At 35.9% G+C, this 19,622-nt stretch overlaps 2 protein-coding genes across 2 annotated transcripts; both read right to left on the reverse strand.

Annotated features, from left to right (window-relative positions):
* Positions 1–829: 829 nt before the first annotated feature.
* LOC119999696 lies at positions 830–4,030 on the reverse strand. The gene is made up of 5 exons (XM_038847405.1): positions 3,765–4,030; positions 2,572–2,935; positions 1,716–1,786; positions 1,233–1,331; positions 830–1,143 (listed from the first exon to the last, which is right to left on the reverse strand). Exons 1-5 carry the CDS (start codon positions 3,981–3,983, stop codon positions 1,045–1,047), a joined length of 852 nt encoding a protein of 283 aa, XP_038703333.1. The 5' UTR covers positions 3,984–4,030; the 3' UTR covers positions 830–1,044.
* A 6,781-nt stretch (positions 4,031–10,811) lies between these two features.
* LOC120000133 (ethylene-responsive transcription factor ERF113-like) lies at positions 10,812–13,329 on the reverse strand. The gene is made up of 2 exons (XM_038848029.1): positions 12,834–13,329; positions 10,812–11,768 (listed from the first exon to the last, which is right to left on the reverse strand). Exons 1-2 carry the CDS (start codon positions 12,946–12,948, stop codon positions 11,095–11,097), a joined length of 789 nt encoding a protein of 262 aa, XP_038703957.1. The 5' UTR covers positions 12,949–13,329; the 3' UTR covers positions 10,812–11,094.
* Between the last annotated feature and the right edge of the window lie 6,293 nt (positions 13,330–19,622).

Here is a 19,622-nt window from a genome sequence, read left to right on the forward strand (position 1 = left end):
CAAGATTAATGTATTTCAACAGGACCCGATTTTAAATCAGATAAAATATTTGTGTTTGTACCTAGATTTCAGACATATAACTTATGTCTAAACTTGATTTAATCTGGGACGGACAAATTCGATAATTCTAACCGGACAGAGTTTTACCACTCCTAGTTCTTTCTTCTTTAGGAATTTACCCATTTGAATAACAGAACGACATATACTTTTATGCAATGACAAAATTGGGCTCAACATTAGGTGAAATCGTAAATAATTGAATTAGCCAATGATCCTTCTAACTTAGAAATCCATGTGTATCTCCGCTATGTTTGGTTAGTGGTGTGAATGAGAACATGAAAGGAAATTCCTTGAAATTCGATATTTGGTTGGTGAAAGAACTGTCTCGTATAGTTTATTGTACTTTAATAATAATCGTATTCAAAACAATATATTTATATAAATCAATAGGTTATGTATTTAGCTTGGATTCGAAATAAATCAATGTCCATTTTCAACAAGGATTAGTGACGTCCTAGGCTTCACAAATTCCCAATACATTATCTCAATTGTCTTTACAAATTTGATGCAATCCACATACTACTTTTGATTTAGGTTAAATAGATGGATGATTGGGATTTGTTTTGTCCAATGATTATAAAATTGTTATTAGATTTGTCACACACATTCCCATTCGAGCTCAAAAATAGAATTCCTTAGGGAAATATGGCAACTATGAACTCCGGAGAAGAACGAAAAACATTCCACCCCTTTGTGTGTCCACTTAACTACCAAGTCTCCACTAGTTCTTCTTTTAACACTTGTTTTTCTTCTAAAATGGCAAGCTACATAATCGGAACTCTCCCCTTCACAGCAAACTATAAAAGCAAACTGAGCATAAATCTCACCTGAAGCTCCAACTAATAAATGGAAGCACAGCGGTCGACATTAAGACTAATTTGAACACTATACAGTATAGAAAAACGATTTATATATATATCAAAGAACTATACAGGTAACATTGAGTCAAAATTTATGGCCTTGTTTTCATATCTAGCCAAAATTCTAACTCAGTTTTTGTTGCTCAAGTTTCTCAATTAGGGCCTTCTTTCCGTCTTCTGAAAGAGAGTTGAACATGAAGACAGATTTGTCACCAATGTCGTCCTAGAAATGTAAAAAGTGAAAGCATCAGAAAATGCCCATAAGATCAGTAGCATCAATATAATAATTTACTTGAGAAGGCAAGATGGTACCTTAATGGGTTGAGTAAACTTTCTGCCGGCAAATATCACAAAAAGGGCCATCCATGAAGCCAAAAGATTGAGTTTTGCTCCATCATCCATGAAACCCGTCTGCAAATTGCAGAATGGGTTCATCAAGCTCTTGAGAGTTTGGTTAGAAAAGAAAAAAAAAGACTTGACAGTTCAAACCACAGGAGTAAAATATCTTAATTTAACAAAGTATTAAAATTATACACACACGTAACCAAGAATTTGCAATAGAATTAAAAAGTTCATCATTTGATGACTAGCATTATGAAAATCTGTAAGTTCACTTTTATCAAACCAATTACACCATCTCACGAGGAAAAGATGACAAGGAGGAAATGCCAGGTAAGAATGAATACAAATGCATGCTAAAACACACTTTCTACAATGGCTATGGCAGATTCTAGACCAAACTTCTATTAGATATCCAGTGAAGCTGACAATAAAGAGAAGTTGCAATGAGCCTACCAGGTGACCAAGCAGAATTATGGGTATGATGAATGTGAGAACACCAGCTTCCAGTTTTCCATAGCAGAGGCCTGGTTGGAAAATACAAAACTCAGTTACAGACTCAGAGGAAGTATTAAATCTATTCACAAATGTGTGACACTGGTATTTAATTCTAACATAATATTAAAGGTAACATTCTAGTATTCTACTATGGCAAGTTGGCAACAGTTATCTACCAGAGGCTAAGGCTAGCTATAGTCTCCATATAAAGTAAATATTCAAAAGCTGCAATTTACAGTATTAAAGAAGGTATGGAAATTCCCTCTTCACCGGAGTATATGGAGACAAAAAATATATATTGCCCTGTTAGTTTCGATTTTTTAGAGAATAGCAAGCTACAAATGATCGGTAATCGGTTACCTTCGCATGTCACTTCAAATAAAATATTTTTGCATTGGTATTTAGCAGAAAAGTGGCAGGAAGAACATCCAGGGTTTAACATCTAGATATTCCCTCACTCATTTTTGCCGAGCACTGGTTAATATGCATTATTAGCTTTTATTTATTTATTATTAATATTCAAGGCCCAAGACATGGCAAGGGCAGGGGAGGGGGAGATTCAACACCGTGACCTAATGGTCAAGGGGGTTATGGGAATTGCTACTCAACCATGAGAGCATTCCATTGTTTCGTGAGAGGTGAAGCTTATAGGATTTATGACCGTGGCTCGGCCAATAATACATATCAAGCAGTCACCAACAATGTGATTCGTCCATAAACAGATAAAAATATAAAGAATTCTTAAATAATAGAATAATTATAACTTCACTAGAAAAAAAAAAAAAACACTTTAAGAAGAACATAATCTTGTTACCTTCTTTGAAGACAAGTCCTGTCAAAGCGGCAAATAGAGGGCCAATAAACCAGACAGTTGTTGGGTTATCAATGACATACTGTACTAAGCTCTCTCCTGCCGGACGAGCAAGGATTGCGTATGTCGCCAAAGATCCAACAATGCCTAGTGCCCATAAAGCTTGAAGTGTCTGCTTTATCTCCGTCACATAGATGTGAATCAAGTATAATGATAGGCCCAGCCCACCAGCTCCAAGCAAGTAAAATATATCAAGATTTTTCCTAATTATTTCACTCAGTAAAATGTCATTCGGCAAATATGCAGTCAATCCAGCAACTACCAAGGACGATGCAGCAGTGACTAATCCCGACCTATACAAAATAACCTGTTTCCATCAATGCTGCTGTCAGTGAAATGGTCGACTAAGAACACGACCATAACAAAATAGGTAAATTTACAGACCAACAAAAGCGATTATAAGTGCATAAGTGCATCAAGGATCATATTTACTAGCTTCAAACTGATTTATCTGGTGTTGAGTACCTGAAGTTTAGAAGAAATGACTATACATCCAACATAAATTAGCACAAGGGTGGAGAATGTCATCAAATATTGTAGAGCGCATACTCAGAAAGAATTGTCCCACTCATGATGACACAAATTTTCAGATAATGCCCTGACCACAATTACTTTGGTCATTCTTTCATTACCAGGATGAAGGAGTCATAAAGAGAACTCTAAGCCCAGTTGGCATCACTAGTGCTTATGGAGAAAACTACCTAAAGAGGTATCTTATAAATTTTCTTTCAAAAGCAAGTGAAAAAAATTGTGTTTGATGATTAATATATCAAAAAACTGCTTCCCAATCTTTGGCAAACATTTGTTAAAAATACAAACAGTTATAAAGAGAGTATGGTTAACAATCTGATATTCCTTATGGATTCATATGGCCAACCCAAAAAGAAATCGCAACTAATTCAATCTGGCTATAAATTCTCAAAGTTCTAAAACCAACCCTAAACGGTACATAAAAAGAAATCACATTTTTTAATAGTTTCTGTTCAAGTAAATGCAGCAATATATTCGTCCCTAAACAAAATTGGGCAACTTGCTGAAACGAGGAAACCCTAACCTCCATCAACAACTTCAATATAACCAAATATCAAAAAATTCATTCAAATTAACAGCCAACCAAAGCGCCTTCAAAAGTATACCTCTCTAACGTCCGTCTGATCAACGGTCCACGGACCATAAACGCCTTGATAAACAGTTCGATCGAAGGAACCCTGTGAGGTTTCACCGAGAGCTTTGCACCTTATCGATCCAATTTTCTTAGCTGAAACTTTCGCTAATGATGGGAGCTTTGACGGCGACGAGGACGCCGCAAGCTTTGGAAGGCTGAAAATTACCGTCGATGAGAGACACGACGCCATGACTTCACCAGTAACCGACCTCCGCGCGCTTTACTTTGCACCTTATGCTAATGCGATAATACTCCTTATCATTACACGGGGGACCCACTGTTGATCTGAAACCCACACTTGGACCTCAATTAGGATAATGGGCTTGGATCTGAAACTAACCTATGTTTACGGGCCACAATTGGAATAATGGGCTTTGGTTGGAAACTAACTTTTTATGGCCTCAATTGGGTCCAAATCACCGTGGTACAAACTACTTTAAATAGTCCTTATTGAGGCCCATTCACTCTGTTCACCACCACAACACCTTTGAATCCCATTTTAAATTTTTCACTGCCTTAAAAACACATTAATTTTTAAAACGGTAGTGCTAAACATACATAGGATTTGCATACATAAAACATACATAATGATGTGGCAGCTGACTGGATGTGCTGACTGGACAAATTCAAAATTCAAAAATCAAAAATAAACACTACAAATCACTTTTCTCTCTCCTCATATCTCACTTTTCTCTCTCCTCTCCTCTCCTCTCCTCTCCTCTCCTCTCCTCTCTCTTCTCTCACGCGATTCTGTCTTCTCCTCTCATAATCACTAACGGACCTCCGTCGTCCGGCCACCGATATGACCGCCGCTGCAGCCAAAAGAAGCGTCTTGCCCCCATGAGCAACGCCCAACCACCACTTGCCGTCAACGGTTGTTGATTTTGTCGGAAATCCATCATAAAGTCATGGGTCTCCACCGAACAAAATTCACAGATCTGGCTGATTTCGATGTTGGTTTGGCAACCCAACACCACCAATGGACTCCCCAACGTGAGGAGCACTTAGCCCAGCCCTTCGTCGATCGAAACGGCCACCGGAATTGGAGACCCACGTCGAAGGTATGCTCCAGTGCGTTATTACACTATACATTTGGCAGTGTATTTAGCTTTTTATGTTGATTGAACATCTTATGGATTATTTGTGAAGCTTGATAGTGGGTTATTGCACTGTTATAATGAAAAGTGTAATTATTTTGTTTCTTGCCTAGTTCACCATATACTGTATTTTGTAAATAGTGTATTTAGCATATAGTGTATGTTGCTGGGCTGCTCCTCGTCATGGTGTGCTGGATTGGTGATTTTTTGGTTCCACAAAATATTTGATTACACTTTCATTTTAGTAATGCATTTGTTTTATACAAACCCAAAATAATACATACACTGTAAGTTTCCATAATGTAGTTGCATTGAATATGTTAGTTTCCTTGCTTGATGGGTTCGATTGGTTCACTGTCAGTGTGCATAATGTTTTTAACATATGTTCAATGTTGTCTTGTTTGGGTATACTCTGTTCGTATTGCCTAATGTATTTGTTGTGAGTAATTTTAAGTATGGACAAAGCTAGAAAAATTTGTAGTTATGAACATTGATAGAACTATACACTACCAATTAAATAATGTATTTGGCTTGAATGGTTCTGTTTACATACTTTGTGGGTTTCAACTGTTATTATGCATTGGTTTGTGTTTTGTGATATTTTATTCACGCTTAACGGAAGTGTATTTAGATATATAGTGTGGTTCGATAGTGTGTGTTGTTCATATTGGTCAAATATTTGATTACACTATTACGCTGTGTAATGTATTTGGTTTAATTATATCCGAGTAATTTTACCTTTCATTTGTTGTTTATAAAATATTACATTATATTTTTGACAATGTATTTGTTTGACAGTTTATAATGCATTACGAATTACCAATGTATTTAGCACCACTATTTATTGCATAGTCATTTTCCTTGTTAAATAAATTGGTTTCACTTTTTTATTGCATTGAGTTGTTACACTATAGTATGATAGTGTAATAATGACAGAGCCATTTCATTTTGGTGTTGATATTAGATGAGTTATTACATTATCAATCACTAAATTTATGTATTTATCAAACAAATGTATGTTTCAATATTGTTTTGTAGTGAAGAGATGAGTTTTCAATCAAGAGGAGATCAATAACGAATGATGCAAATGGTGATTACAAATATCTAATATTTACATGCGGGAGGTTGGATAACAAGGCGAGGCTTGTTGGTAGACTTTTCATCGATGAGAAGTGGAAGATTACATTGTTTGAAGATATCCACAACCACGATCTAAGTCCTAGTCATTCTAGATTCTTTGTGTGTAACAGGGAAATAACCCTGAGTGTGAAAATGCAACTAGAGATTAATGATATTTTTGGAATTCGATCGAACAAGAGTTATAATTCATTTGTCATTGGTGCCGGGGGCATGATAATTTTACAATGTATTTGTTTCTCAGTTGTGTGCATTAGGAATTATCAATGTATTTAACCAAGCTAATCATGACAGTGACTTATTACATTACGTTTTGACAGTGTATTTGTTTCCCATTTTTGGCAAGTTCGATTGTTATCATGCAGTACCTTATTACATTATGTTTTTGACAGTGTATTTGTTTTTCAGTATTTAATGCATTACGTATTAGCAGTGTATTTTACTACTAATAGAGGAGAGAGAAGCGGGAAAAAAATGAAAAATTTGGGGTTTTGTGTCAATATATCTATGTGGCATGCCTAGTTGGCATGCCACATAGATTATGTAGATTATGTACCTGAAAATTATGTATGTATGTCATTTTCCTTTTTAAAATTTGATCAAGATGCATATACTGGCAAAACATTCTTAGCACTGCAACCAATTAGATAAGTAGTTTAGTTCGCAAACAAGCTCCATAAGGGTTTGTTCATGGTTTATTCGTGAAGATTAACTTTTTAGGCTCGGAAATAGCACAAATCTGAAAATTAAGTCCTCGAGCCCTTCCTTTTTTGTGCGTAACATTTTTAAATTAAGTAATATCTTATACCACATTCAATCGGTCCAACACTCCGACCACACACATATATCTCCGTCGCAAACTCAATAACTTTATCTATGATCCCGAGAACATAATCATCATCTTCATATTCTTTTGTGTACCAAATTGCAATAAATCAGAGGCAAACTTAAAGATTTGTGACAATTTTATTGCTCGAGAGATGTACAAACTTATCTTGAGTTTTAACTTAGAGATCTCATATCCCATCGCAAACTACTTCATAATTGTAAAACTGTCTGTTGCATGAGGGTTTGTTTGACCTACTTTTTAAAATATACGGGTATAATGAATCTCTTGTATGACAATGTATTTTTTTTTATCTTAAAATTAAATAACAAACAGAAAACCATGTGGGATACTTTTTTTTTGTCACATCAGTGTCGTCGTTTTAACAGAAATTTAATATAAAGACTAACGAAAAACCGTTTTGTTGTTACGCAAAATAGAGAGACTTGTTTAACCCCAAATATTGTACATGAACCTGTACACAAAAATTTGATGCGAAGTACTTGAGCTAAGTAAGAACAAAGAGCCGCAAAAATTGACGCATGAAAACCGAAAGCAAAAACAAACAACGATTGGAAAACCCGCACGTCAACATCCCGAAACCCAGACCATGGTCCCATGCAGAAAAGCCCAAAAAAGTCGCCATCATTCGGCCCGAGATCATGCCTGCCTCCCTCCCAATTTACCCCCGTCAGCTTTCACGCGAGAGAGATGCTATTATGCTAATGCTATTATTATATTCCAAAGTACGAAAATCAGTTCCCTGTTTTTTAACTTTATTTTTGTCGTTTAGTAAAAAGATTTGAGTGACCAAGAGAACCCTCAGCCACCATTTTTGGGCTTTAGAAGATTTGAGTTGGCCCACTTGAGCTGCTTTATTGGGCAAGTGGAGGAAAGGCCCACTGAAACCCTCTCGTGCATGCGTAACAGTCTCAAGATTTCTTTTCTTTTACTAAAAGTAGCGTATCATTGCTTGTATGGGTGATGTTATGCCTAACACTTTTTAAAGCCGTTCACATTTGTTCTTCTCGTTTTTTTTTGGATGAATTCAAATTTGTTTATTGGGAGAATATAATAATATACATTTCATCATTGTTTTAGCTAAAATAAAAGATGTTTGTGTTTGAGATGTTGGATCTGATCAAATGACTGGATTTAAAACTAATTTTAGATTTAGGGTTCAGGTTTAAAGTACTTATCTATAAAAAAAAGGTTCAAGATTTGTAGTTTTAGGATTGTTTAATCAACCATAATCTCAATCATTGGTTAAATTCAATGACTTTAAAATAAACGTCCTTATTTTAGTTAAAATAAAGACCTTTGCATGAGAGCCTAAAATGATATCCTAGCTTTTAGGGCTCAAAATTTTTTTGTTAAAATTTTTAGAAAAAATATATTTGTATTTTGATTGGTCTTACGAACCCAACGATAAATTTTTTGTTCGAAACAAAAATCAAATTTAATATGAAAAGTGTCTGATTATTTTATATCGTTGGACATAAAACAAAAGACATTTCATATACATTTCAGGTTGTATTTGATTTTTTTTTCGAGCAAAGAATATATCGTTGGATTCATAAGAACGATCAAAATACAAATTTATTTTTTCTAAATTTAAAAAAAAAATTTCAACCTTAAAAATGAATTCTAAAAATTAGAATCTCGTTTTAAAACTTTATATATAAACTATGGGTGATGTTATGCCTAACACTTTTTAAAGCCGTTCACATTTGTTCTTTTTTTTTTTGGATGAATTCAAATTTGTTTATTGGGAGAATATAATAATATACATTACATCATTATTTTAGCTAAAATAAAATATATTTGTGTTTTAGACGTTGGATTTGATCAAATGGCTGGATTTAAAACTGATTTAAGATTTAGGTTTAGAGTACTTACCTACCGAAAAGGTTTAAGATTTGTAGTTTTAGGATTGTTTATAATCAACCTTAATCTCAATCATAATGACTTTAAAAAAATGTCCTTATTTTAGTTAAAATAAAGACATCTGCATAATGATTATATACACAATTCTTTTATGAGGTCCTAAAGTGAGGTCTTAAAATGAGGTCCTAGTATTTTGATCGGTCTTACGAACCCAACGATATTTTTTTTTTTGAAACAAAAATCAAATTCAACATGAAAAGTGCATGATAATTTTGGATCGTTGGATATAAAACCAAAAACATTCCATATACTTTTCTAGTTGCATTTGATTTTTGTTTCGAACAAAAAATATATCGTTGGGTTCGTAAGACCATTCAAAACACAAATATATTTTTTTCAAATTTTTTAAAAAATATTTTGAACCCTAAAAGTGAATCCTAAAAGTTAGGACCTCATTTTAACACCTCATAGGAGAATTCATATATATATATATATATATATATATATATATATATAAAGCATGCATGAGAGTTCTGGAAAAAGTGTATTGTTGATTAGTAGATAAAATCGAAAATCTTGTTTTTGCAAATCAAAATTTTGGAACTTTTGTCTACTACTGCCGACTGCGCGTGTCCGAGGTTTAAAAAATCGGCTTCTTTGTGACGATTTGACCGGAACCTAACATAAGTCATTGTTATATGATGATTATCCGGGCGTTAAAAGTCAAGTCATTTTAATCCAAGTTTCATTTCAAAGTTTTATCTGTAACATAGAGATAAGATTATACATTTGCTTCTTCAAATGTGTAAGAAGATGTCAATGTGACGAATCAAACATATATACTAGAAAATCCAGTCAAATCCGCCACATCAAGAACTACTTGAGTTATGGTCTAGTGGGTGAATATTTTTAGGGTCAAATCATATGGACTTAAGATATCATGAGTTCGATTCTCACTAGAGTAATACTATTGTGACCACACATTGAGCATGACCCGAATTTAGACTCATATCGAATGTTCAAATAACAAATTTGTATGTGTCATTTTCTGTTACCCAAAAAACCACATCAAAGGCCATACACCTAGTTGGTTCTTGCCTATACTTTGTCAACTAAGAGTACCACCTTTCGTTGGTTGTTAGATCGAGAGGGAAATATACATAGTCAATTAAAACAATTATTGACATTGACTATTAATGTACTAGTAGGTGTAACACAGTTTTTTTTCCTGATGGGACCATAGCTACCATCTTAAGGTGCACACTGGGTTAATCAATCGAACCTGCGTATTAAGTCAAAAATTATGTATACCAAGTAAGCTCATGGAAATTTCATGAGTAAAATCATACTTCCATTGATGATTCAGGTAAACTTATGAAAAATTTATGTGTGAAATCATATCTCCAAAGATGATTGAATCCTAATGGGATAGCATGACTAACGTGCATCTTATCACCATGCCAACACCATCTTTGGCGTTTAATACACATATTTGTCTATGCCTATGTGCAACCCATGATAATTGTAGTGAATGTTTGCACAAATTATTAATTAAAAGAAGTTACGAATTTTTAAATGTGGAGAAGAACAAACACGGTCATCAAACTATGCGTTAAATGTGGAAGTCCATGAACATATCGTCTATACTATTTTAGGCTTGAGATAAGGATATCCAACTACCTACACTTATAATCATAGACTTTAAATGTTAAAGTCAATATAGGGTTTTTTCTATTTTTGTGAGTTACTTCAAGAAAGTTGAGAAGGAATAAAATATGCAAGAATCTTTGAGAAGTGTCCAAGAAACCTAACTTTGAACAAAAATTTCAAACATGCAATTAATAATTTATAATCTCATTTGAATACAATATATATATACGCGACATCCGCAACTTAATAACTTGGGCACTTTCATTTTTTTAAGTATTTTCAAAAATGAAATGACAAGTGGGACTCACTGCTTTGGGTCCCACGTGTTTCAAATCAATGATGAAATTAAGGTGTATAAGTAAATATAATTTGCGGGTGTCCGCATAAGTTAGTACATATTCAAAGCAAAAGACAATTGATATAATATATAAATGCAAGTCTTTCAATATTGATAGGGATGTCCACAAATACATAATAGATGACTTCACAAAAAATATATAAAAGTTTGGATTGGAATGAGAATGACATTATACATTGAACCCAAAACCCTCTTGCCATGTGGGGACAAACAACAAACATAAAAGTAAAGATAGCTTTCCAATACCAAAAGAAAAAAAAAATACTTCGAAGCTCTTCAAGTGTGGTGGTTGTCTCATTATAATAGTACACTCATCACTACCACTTCCATAATATAACATAAATAGCTACTCTCCAGGGTTATTACCATGATGAAAGTAACCAAAGTAACCACTTCCATGTTCTTGTTGATGATAAGAACTAGTTGTAGAGCTTCCCATACTTGAGGAGAAGGAGCTTTGCAACCCTTGATCATGATCATGTTGTTGTTGTTGATTTGAAACAACATTTGTAGAATAAGGCATTGATGAAGTTGAAGATGAAAAATGTTGAGGAGAAAATTGATCATGGGGTTGATTAAATAGATTGGAAGTGTAGTAAGGGAGATTGGAATCATCACTTGAGAGAATTTGGGCGTATTGAAACAAGTGAGGATAAGGATTGTGTGAGGTGAATGTGGAGGACTCATGGCTTGGAATGTAACTACTTTGTTGTTGAGGGAGAGTGGTAGTAGAAGAAATGCTGGTAGTGTTTGATGAATTTCCAGCAAGAGTACTAGTAGTCATCATAGAGTAGCCGAGCTCGGTGGTGTGGCCATGGATGACTCGTTCAGGGAAATTGAGCTTGGCTTTGTTGCCTTTGAACTTGAGAGCTGCTTTGTCATATGCAAGGGCTGCATCCTCAGCAGTGTCAAATGTGCCAAGCCAAACTCTGGCTGCCTTCTTTGGATCTCTTATTTCTGCTGCCCATTTCCCCCAAGGCCTTTGTCTTACTCCTCTATAGTGTCTTCTCCTTGGATTCTCTTCAATCAAATTAACTCATTAACTCATATATAAAAAGACATTAAAGGAAAATGATTGATGCATGAAGTGCACTATATAGTTCTCTACATATATAGCATTTTTGCGCCCACTAGTCGAGATCAATGAAAATTACTTTATATGAATCATGCATGTCTATGTGTATGTGTGTGTTTAATCCATGCATGCACGCATATATGGGGATAAGTAACCAAAATATGTACTGATAGCTTTGAGCATTAAGTCTTTAATGAACCAATCTAAAGTAAGCCAACTAGTCCAATTAGTAAGCATCAAAGAAGAACATGAATAATCACACGCGCACACATATATATGTATGCACTTTCTGCTGCTACATATAAGATATATAAGAGAGTTGCACTCCATGTCGGTGGGGTGGGTGGGGGGACTGTGTGTACAAGTATATATAAAATGTTGAATTGTGATTTTGTGGTTTTTTTTCAAGTAGACAAGGGAAATGGATATTGATGAAGCTAGCCTTCTGTGGGTAGAATGATCATATGATCACCTCCAATTGTCACTTTCAAAGATTGATTGGGGATAATTGTTTTGAAATATTCAACTAAAATGATAAGTCATGAAAATCGTTTGTGTACAATCAAAGAAACCAAAAAGAAAAATAGTACATATATATATATATATATGAATATGGTACAAGTATAAAATAACAACCCATCACCAATCTTGAAAGAGAGAGAGTTCAGCACGGAAAGTATAATAGGTAGCTTTGAGCATGAGAAAACCCTAAATGTTCACATCCTGCCATGTTCCACATGTCTTAGATCAAAAGAAGTGAAAGGTACGTAAGAAGATCGATCACGACAGCTTCGACTGACAGGTTAAAAAGTGCTAAGAGAAAAGAAAACCAAACACCATCTTCAATTTGGCATAATAATTTACACCTAGCTAGCTAATTAATATATACTTCATTCATTCACACAAAACAATCATGATTCATGACCAAGTAGTAGTTCCGACAGAATAATCTTTTTTCAAAAAAAGTCAAATTAAGACTCGATCGTCTGGGGAGGTGGGGGTATACCTACCTTGATCTTGAGCCGGTTGTTCCTCTTTCACATGATCCTGAGTCGGATTACTGTGCTGATTGGTACCTGTGTTTGTTTCCATAACTTGAGTAAGAGCTGAAACCATTGCAGGCATGTCTGTTTCAGCTGGCCAAGAAAATGCATAATCACCATCAAAATCACGATCTTGATGTTCATCATCATGTGATTGTCTCTCCGATGATGCTTCCGCTGGCAGCGGCCGCTTTCCATGCCTTCGATCCACCTTTGAAACTTGTAAATGTATCCGATTCTACACTTTGTGTTGCACCACTCAGTGCATGAACTAGGGATAGTAAGTAGAGAGTTGAGAGTAGGGATCTGATCCCAGAGCAGCTGATTTTGTAGTGAAAATGAATTGGAGAGATCGATAGAAGGGAGGGAGAAGAGAAGTAGGGTTTGTGAATTACTATTTTTAGAGTGCTTTTATCTTCGAAAATGTCGGACTGAATATTGATGGTGTGGGATTGAAGTTTGTCAAAAGAAAACAAAAAAAAAAAAAAAAAAAAAAAGGACAAAGAGGAGCGAGCGAATGTAAGCATGGCCAAGTTGCTATCATTAGTCCCAGTCATTAGTCATTTACCCATGTGTGCACGGACAATCTCTACAAAATTTTAAAGAGTTTAGAGCGGTAAAACTATTCTTCATCTAATGGTCTCTATACGGCCACGTCACTCAATACAAACATTTCACCCTTACATGGATTTTTGTCTTGATCCCCTCTTCATCCGTGACTTTACATACTCCACTTGCCCATTACGGCCATTATGAGTTTTCCAAAAGTTCTGATTTCCCTTCAAACAAACCAACTATAAGTGGGTGGCAAGCACGTACGACTATTAAAAAAATCATCAAAACTGAAATTGATTGATCGGTTTTTGAAAAAAAAAATACATATTTTTCTACGAAAAACCGATCGCTTTGTCAGTTTTATTTATGTCACAAAATTAAAAAGACAAATCATGAATACCCTAACAAGTCGAATAATGGTTGGGATATAAATCACACACCTTTTGAGTGATAAATGAATCTATCTTGAGTAAAATTCTATGGACTCGGAGTTTTGAGTTCGATTTCCACGAAAAGCAATATCATTATGATAATTCACTAATTTTCAACCCAACTTACCTCGACCCATATCGGATATCTAGAGGATAAGAATGTACAAAGTTTCAGCCATGTTCTATCTATATCCTCGTTATGCAAGGTAATGTCTTCACCTGGCCTTCCCGACTCAACGCTGCAAGAAGTTTGTGTACTATAATTGTCTGTTCATTTCGGGCAGAACCAGTTGGTCCACGTCCTATGAATCTACTTGAATATTAGTCAGGGTCCTTTTGCCGCGGCATAATGTGGACGTAGCAAGAGTTAATAAGGAGATCTGGATTTTACTGGTTATAAAATGAACTGTTCATGTAGGAGGAAGAAGACAAGTATGTCTTAATCCTAGCCCTACATATAAAATTGACTAGTCTATGTAACTATAGATTTCCAAATCATGTTCATTTGCATTCAATTTCATATGCACATGGTCATACATATTCATAACACACACACACATATATAAATCACCGACCTGCGCTGAATGTTATAAATGGCAAGATTTTTGGCACATGCAGAGAAGTAGATTTGTCAAAGAAAAATGTGGTATCAATCATGCTGCATATGCACTTGCTATCTAGATCAAGAAGAAAGATCATTTAATAAATGAATTTCAGACAAAATAAATCTAAGTCACGCTACAAGATTTTGTTTATCAGACCTGCAAAGACAAATATTCAACTGTCAACATCCATAAATCCTTGTTCAAGATATCTTCCACCGACCATTTACCCTTTTTTTTTTTTTTTGCTCCTATCTTTTATCTCTCGACTGTAGAGTCTAGATCCACTGTTCAAAGGCAGGCTGATAACATCAAAGAATATCATTTCCTTTTGCTTCTCCACAAGTGGGAAAAAAAGGAAGAGTTTTTGTTTGGACTTGGATTGATATGATGATTACATGAATACTCAAACCTCAATAAACCAATATAGGACTAGGACAGTACATTACATGCAATAAGTTGCAATTGGTCTTGGGCAACAGCAACCCAAAAGAAAAAAAGAAAAAAAAAACCCATGGAGCTATAAAGTATGACCGAGGCAGGATAGGTAAACACTTTTTTTTGGTGACCGATAAATCATCCAACCCATCGTGCCTTTTCGGACAGCTGAGTGAGTGTAAATCTAATGTCACCAGAACAGCTTGCACCAAGCTGACGATAGTTAAGACTGGGTTAAGCACTTGCGAAAATAGATCTAGTGGTGAGACAAGCCCATGAAACCAAGATTTCATAAGTAAATATCCCAATTGGTTGGTTCGAACTCTCGAGCTCGGGCGTCATAGGCCCCAAGTATGAGAGAGAACCAATCATCAAGTTTTTAAACACACTTAGTACCATATACCCATCTAACCCACCAATGTTTTTTGGTTCAATCTGCAAGTATTATTGCATATATAGACCCATCGATTGTAATTATGCAGTCCAAGGAGCCAAGGTAGCTCTGCTTCAAGATCTATTCTACAAATGTTCTGACAGATAGCACCAATAAGTTTTGCAACTTACACAAAGAAGCAGAGTTCTTTAGTTTTTGTGACCCATGAAGGACAAAAGCAAGTTCAAATCTCGAACAGCTTCAAATATCAGTAAACGAAAATCTTGATTTAGTTGAAGACAAAAAAGTCAGCAATATGAATCCAAGTAGTTTTTACTGTTAGGAGTTGCCTCTTTGTGGGTTGTGGCATCGAAGGACCCAGAATTTCCACAGACCTTTTGACTCACAGTTCCTCATCATTGAAAAAAACCTCATATTTTCCAGTCACACTTCTAGCTCAACCTTGTAAGTTGAAAACAACACCAAGTGGCTTGGCCAATCCAGGTACTATTCTTCATAATGCCACAGAAAAAGGCAAAGCACTCTTCTTGTCCTGCTTCAACTCATAGGGACAAGTTTCCACTTAAGATTTTTATTGGGATTTCGATTGAAAAGATGTTCCCTGTAGCTAAATAATGCAATTTTCTAGCTGACCAGCGTAAAGACACATCCGAAGGTTAGTAAGAATAAATAAGCAATGCCAAACCTAAACGGCTAACTTGCCTAATTTTCTTACTCAATACTTAGGCTGGTGTCACTACACCCACAAACAGCAGTGCGATATTTACAACACTAATGAATATAAGCGAATAAAATTATCAAATATAATTGTCTACAAATTGTAACGGGATGTTAATAGCTCTAGGTGGTAGTAGCTCTGCACTTCTAATGGGGCTGGCTGGCGTTGCCAATGACTTCACATAACGTTTGATATCATCAATAACAAAGGGCTACCGTGCGGCTAAAACAGAAACAGACCTTAACATACCAATAATACATTAATCAGCACATCAAAAATACCAAAGAGGCCATGAATTTATCTTGCAATTCCCAGCAATGAGAGGAAGGAACGAAAGACAGACATGTTTGAAATCTGAAGAAAAGGAAGATATGGAAGAATAAGTGTTTTTGTATTCTTAACATTTATGGAATTACAACCCTAGTATATATAGTAACAAGATCATATGCATCTCCGCACTTCTAGCTATGTTACTGACTAATGATATGTGAACACAATTAATGACTAATGAACACATTCAAAGTTGGCAGCCATCAAGGTTGAAGGTTGGCAGCCATCAAAGTTGACTAATGACTAATGAACACATTCAAAGTTGGCAGCCATCAAGGTTGAAGGTTGGCAGCCATCAAAGTTGACTAATGACATCCATCAAAGGAGGTGTGCTCGTCCCCGATAAAAAAATTTCCACTCGTTGGGTCGTGGGCTTTGGTACCCAGTCCACGAGTGCAAAATTTCCACTCTTTGGGTCGTGGGCTTTGGTACCCAGTCCACGAGTGCGGGGAGTGTTAAAAGGTGTTAAAGGGATAAAAATCCCATATCGATTGTTGAGGGGCTTGGTGTCTAGTTTATAAGCTTGCCCAAGTCTTCAACTCATTGTCCAGCATTTTCCAGGAAGGTGGGCTGGGAACTGCCACGGCCCAATGGGCCGAGATGGTGGGGAGGCTGGCTTTGGGTTGTGCCATAGTGGGATTTTCTACATGGTATCAGAGGAGGTCTTTTTTATTCTTCGTTTTGTTTTCTAAATGGCCGAAATCACTCCAATCATGTCCGACTCAGGCAGTCCCTCGGCCTCTCTACCTTCAAATACTTTTGATGTTCATACAAACCAACGATTATGTTCGGTTTTGTTGAATGAGTTCAATTATCTTCCTTGGTCAAGATCTGTGCAGTTAGCTCTTGGTGGAAGATCAAAGCTTGAGTTTATTGACAAAAGTACTGTTGTTCCTGATGTCAATTCTTCTCAGTATAAATCTTGGATTGCCCAAGATAAGATGGTGCAGACATGGCTACTTAATTCTATGGAATTACATGTTGCTGAAATTTTCAGTTATTATGAATCTTCTGCAGATTTATGGGATGCTGTTAAAGAGATGTATGGAAATCAAAATAACGCGGCACGAGTTTTTCAACTCAAAAGAGACATTGCATGTCTTCAACAGGAAGGTAAACCATTTATTCAATTTCTTGGTAGCATGAAAAGTATGTGGAATGAGTTGTCTGTTTATCGTCCACATACTACTGATTCTGCTGTCTTGCTAAAACGGGCTGAAGAGGATAAAATATTTCAGCTTTTGGCTAATCTTGCTCCTGATTACGAAGATCTTCGTAGTCATATACTTATGAATTCTGAGCTTCCTTCTCTAGGGAGTGTTTGTGCTACTATTCAACGGGAAGAAGTTCGAAGAAAGGTCATGAATTGTAACCTCAAAACTGAGGTATCTGAAGCCCGAGCATATATGTTCAATCATAAACGATCTGAAGAAAGAAGTTACAAGGGAAAGAGACCTGAGTTGAAGTGCAATCATTGTCATAATCTTGGTCATACAGTGGACCGATGTTGGGTACTTCATCCTGAATTGAAGCCTAAGTTTCCGAGAGAGAATATGCCTCAGAAACGGACTCAACCTTCGGGATATAAGGCTAATCATGTTACAACCATGGCTGGAGATGGATTGTCAAGGTTCTCCTCAAGTCCAATAACTCTTATTAATGAGTTTGCTTCTTATCTTCAAGCAAAGCAAGGTGAATCTGATAACAATGGGAAGTCAGCTGCCTTACTTGGTCAATTTGCTGGATTTCTATCTGAAGATAAAAATGGTGCAACTAATGAACACATTCAAAGTTGGCAGCCATCAAGGTTGAAGGTTGGCAGCCATCAAAGTTGACTAATGACTAATGAACACATTCAAAGTTGGCAGCCATCAAGGTTGAAGGTTGGCAGCCATCAAAGTTGACTAATGACATCCAATAAAATCACTGCAACGTGGTCTTAACTGAAATATGTCAGTGTGATTTAACTAAAGGAGCAAAACACATCCACAGCCACAAGGGCGTGAAAAAGTAATGGCCAACCAAAACCCAAAATGGGTGACAGGACCAGCCAATTCAAGGCTTCTTAACAAAGGGTCTTCATGGTCTGTGGTCCATCTCAATATGAGGTAAAACAATTCGACATACTTGAAGCAGAACGCGGTGTAGGGGACGGAAAAAGCACCGAAGGCATGAGATTCAAATCATATGCATCTGACAAAGTTTGTCCATTCTCAACCAATTAAGCCTATGTGAACAGAGATATATAGGCCCCATCAAACTGGCCAAAAGGTAGATTGCAATTGATCATGGCCAAAATTCAAGATACGTATCCTATAAATGAGGGAGAAACCCCAAAAAAGAATCCGACCGTCAAGAGACAGCTTTAGTTAGGTAATTTTAGATGCTCCCTCCGGTAGAAAGGTTGGTTGGTGATTAAAAGTGTATGAACTTGTTTAGCTAGAAATTGTGAACTAGAGCAAGCTTCAAAACATCAGTCATCACCCATTTCATGTTTTGATTCGCAAACTTAGTGGACAAGAGCAACTCCCTGCATTAATGCTAATTCTACTCAATCTGCACTCATCTTTTATCATTTTAAAGTTTTAAAACTATCTTTCCTTTCGTCATCACAAACTTCATAATTCAGACCAGGCACACTTTTCGGAGTACATTATTTCCCTGACTTACAAGTTGTAGCACCTCATTTATAGTTAGCAAAAAGATCAATATTTTGCGAATTTGTGAAACATACTGTAGCTTTTCCTTACAGTGTTATCCCACATTTGACACGTCCTTTATATTTTTGACACGTCCTTTAGCAGGGAAAAACTGTTAGTACAGAAGATGAAAAGCATGGTCAAGCACCTTCAAGAACATGAGTAACATAACCACAACTCCAGTTATGAACACGTACAAAGTATTCATTGACAATGAAAGGGGTATTAACAGAAGAGAAGGAGAAGCAATTCTCAAGAATTCCAATTTTAACACAATTTCCACAATATGTCCACCTTCTGCATAAAGAGTAGGAAAGCTCAGAAGGCAACACTTCTTGCATGGCAAAACCTAAATCCAGTATTTTCCCATCTCATTCTTTATTCGATTCTCCAGCCAATGTTGATGGCTGTACATGTAACATAAAGAAACTTCAAAAATCAAATGACAAAAGAGTTACATTCCGGGTTTAGTTTTCTTTAAAACTCTCTCTGAGACGTAGTCCAAAAATATGGCATCGGTGATCACTCAAGCTTTAATCTTGGACTGCACATGCATACAAACTCAGAAATCATTCTTTAGTCTTTTTTC

This window comes from Tripterygium wilfordii, chromosome 6, assembly GCF_013401445.1.
Source record: "Tripterygium wilfordii isolate XIE 37 chromosome 6, ASM1340144v1, whole genome shotgun sequence".
NCBI lineage: Eukaryota > Viridiplantae > Streptophyta > Magnoliopsida > Celastrales > Celastraceae > Tripterygium > Tripterygium wilfordii.

Excerpts from the sequence above, each read along its gene's own strand:
- LOC120000133 (XM_038848029.1), bottom strand. The coding sequence starts at position 12,948 with ATGCCTGCAATGGTTTCAGCTCTTACTCAAGTTATGGAAACAAACACA. Across the intron at positions 11,769-12,833 it reads ACAACCGGCTCAAGATCAAG|AGAATCCAAGGAGAAGACAC; the intron begins GTAGGTATACCC and ends ATTTGATTGAAG.
- LOC119999696 (XM_038847405.1), bottom strand. The coding sequence starts at position 3,983 with ATGGCGTCGTGTCTCTCATCGACGGTAATTTTCAGCCTTCCAAAGCTT. Across the intron at positions 1,332-1,715 it reads TAATTCTGCTTGGTCACCTG|ACGGGTTTCATGGATGATGG; the intron begins GTAGGCTCATTG and ends TGCAATTTGCAG. Across the intron at positions 1,144-1,232 it reads AGTTTACTCAACCCATTAAG|GACGACATTGGTGACAAATC; the intron begins GTACCATCTTGC and ends TTACATTTCTAG.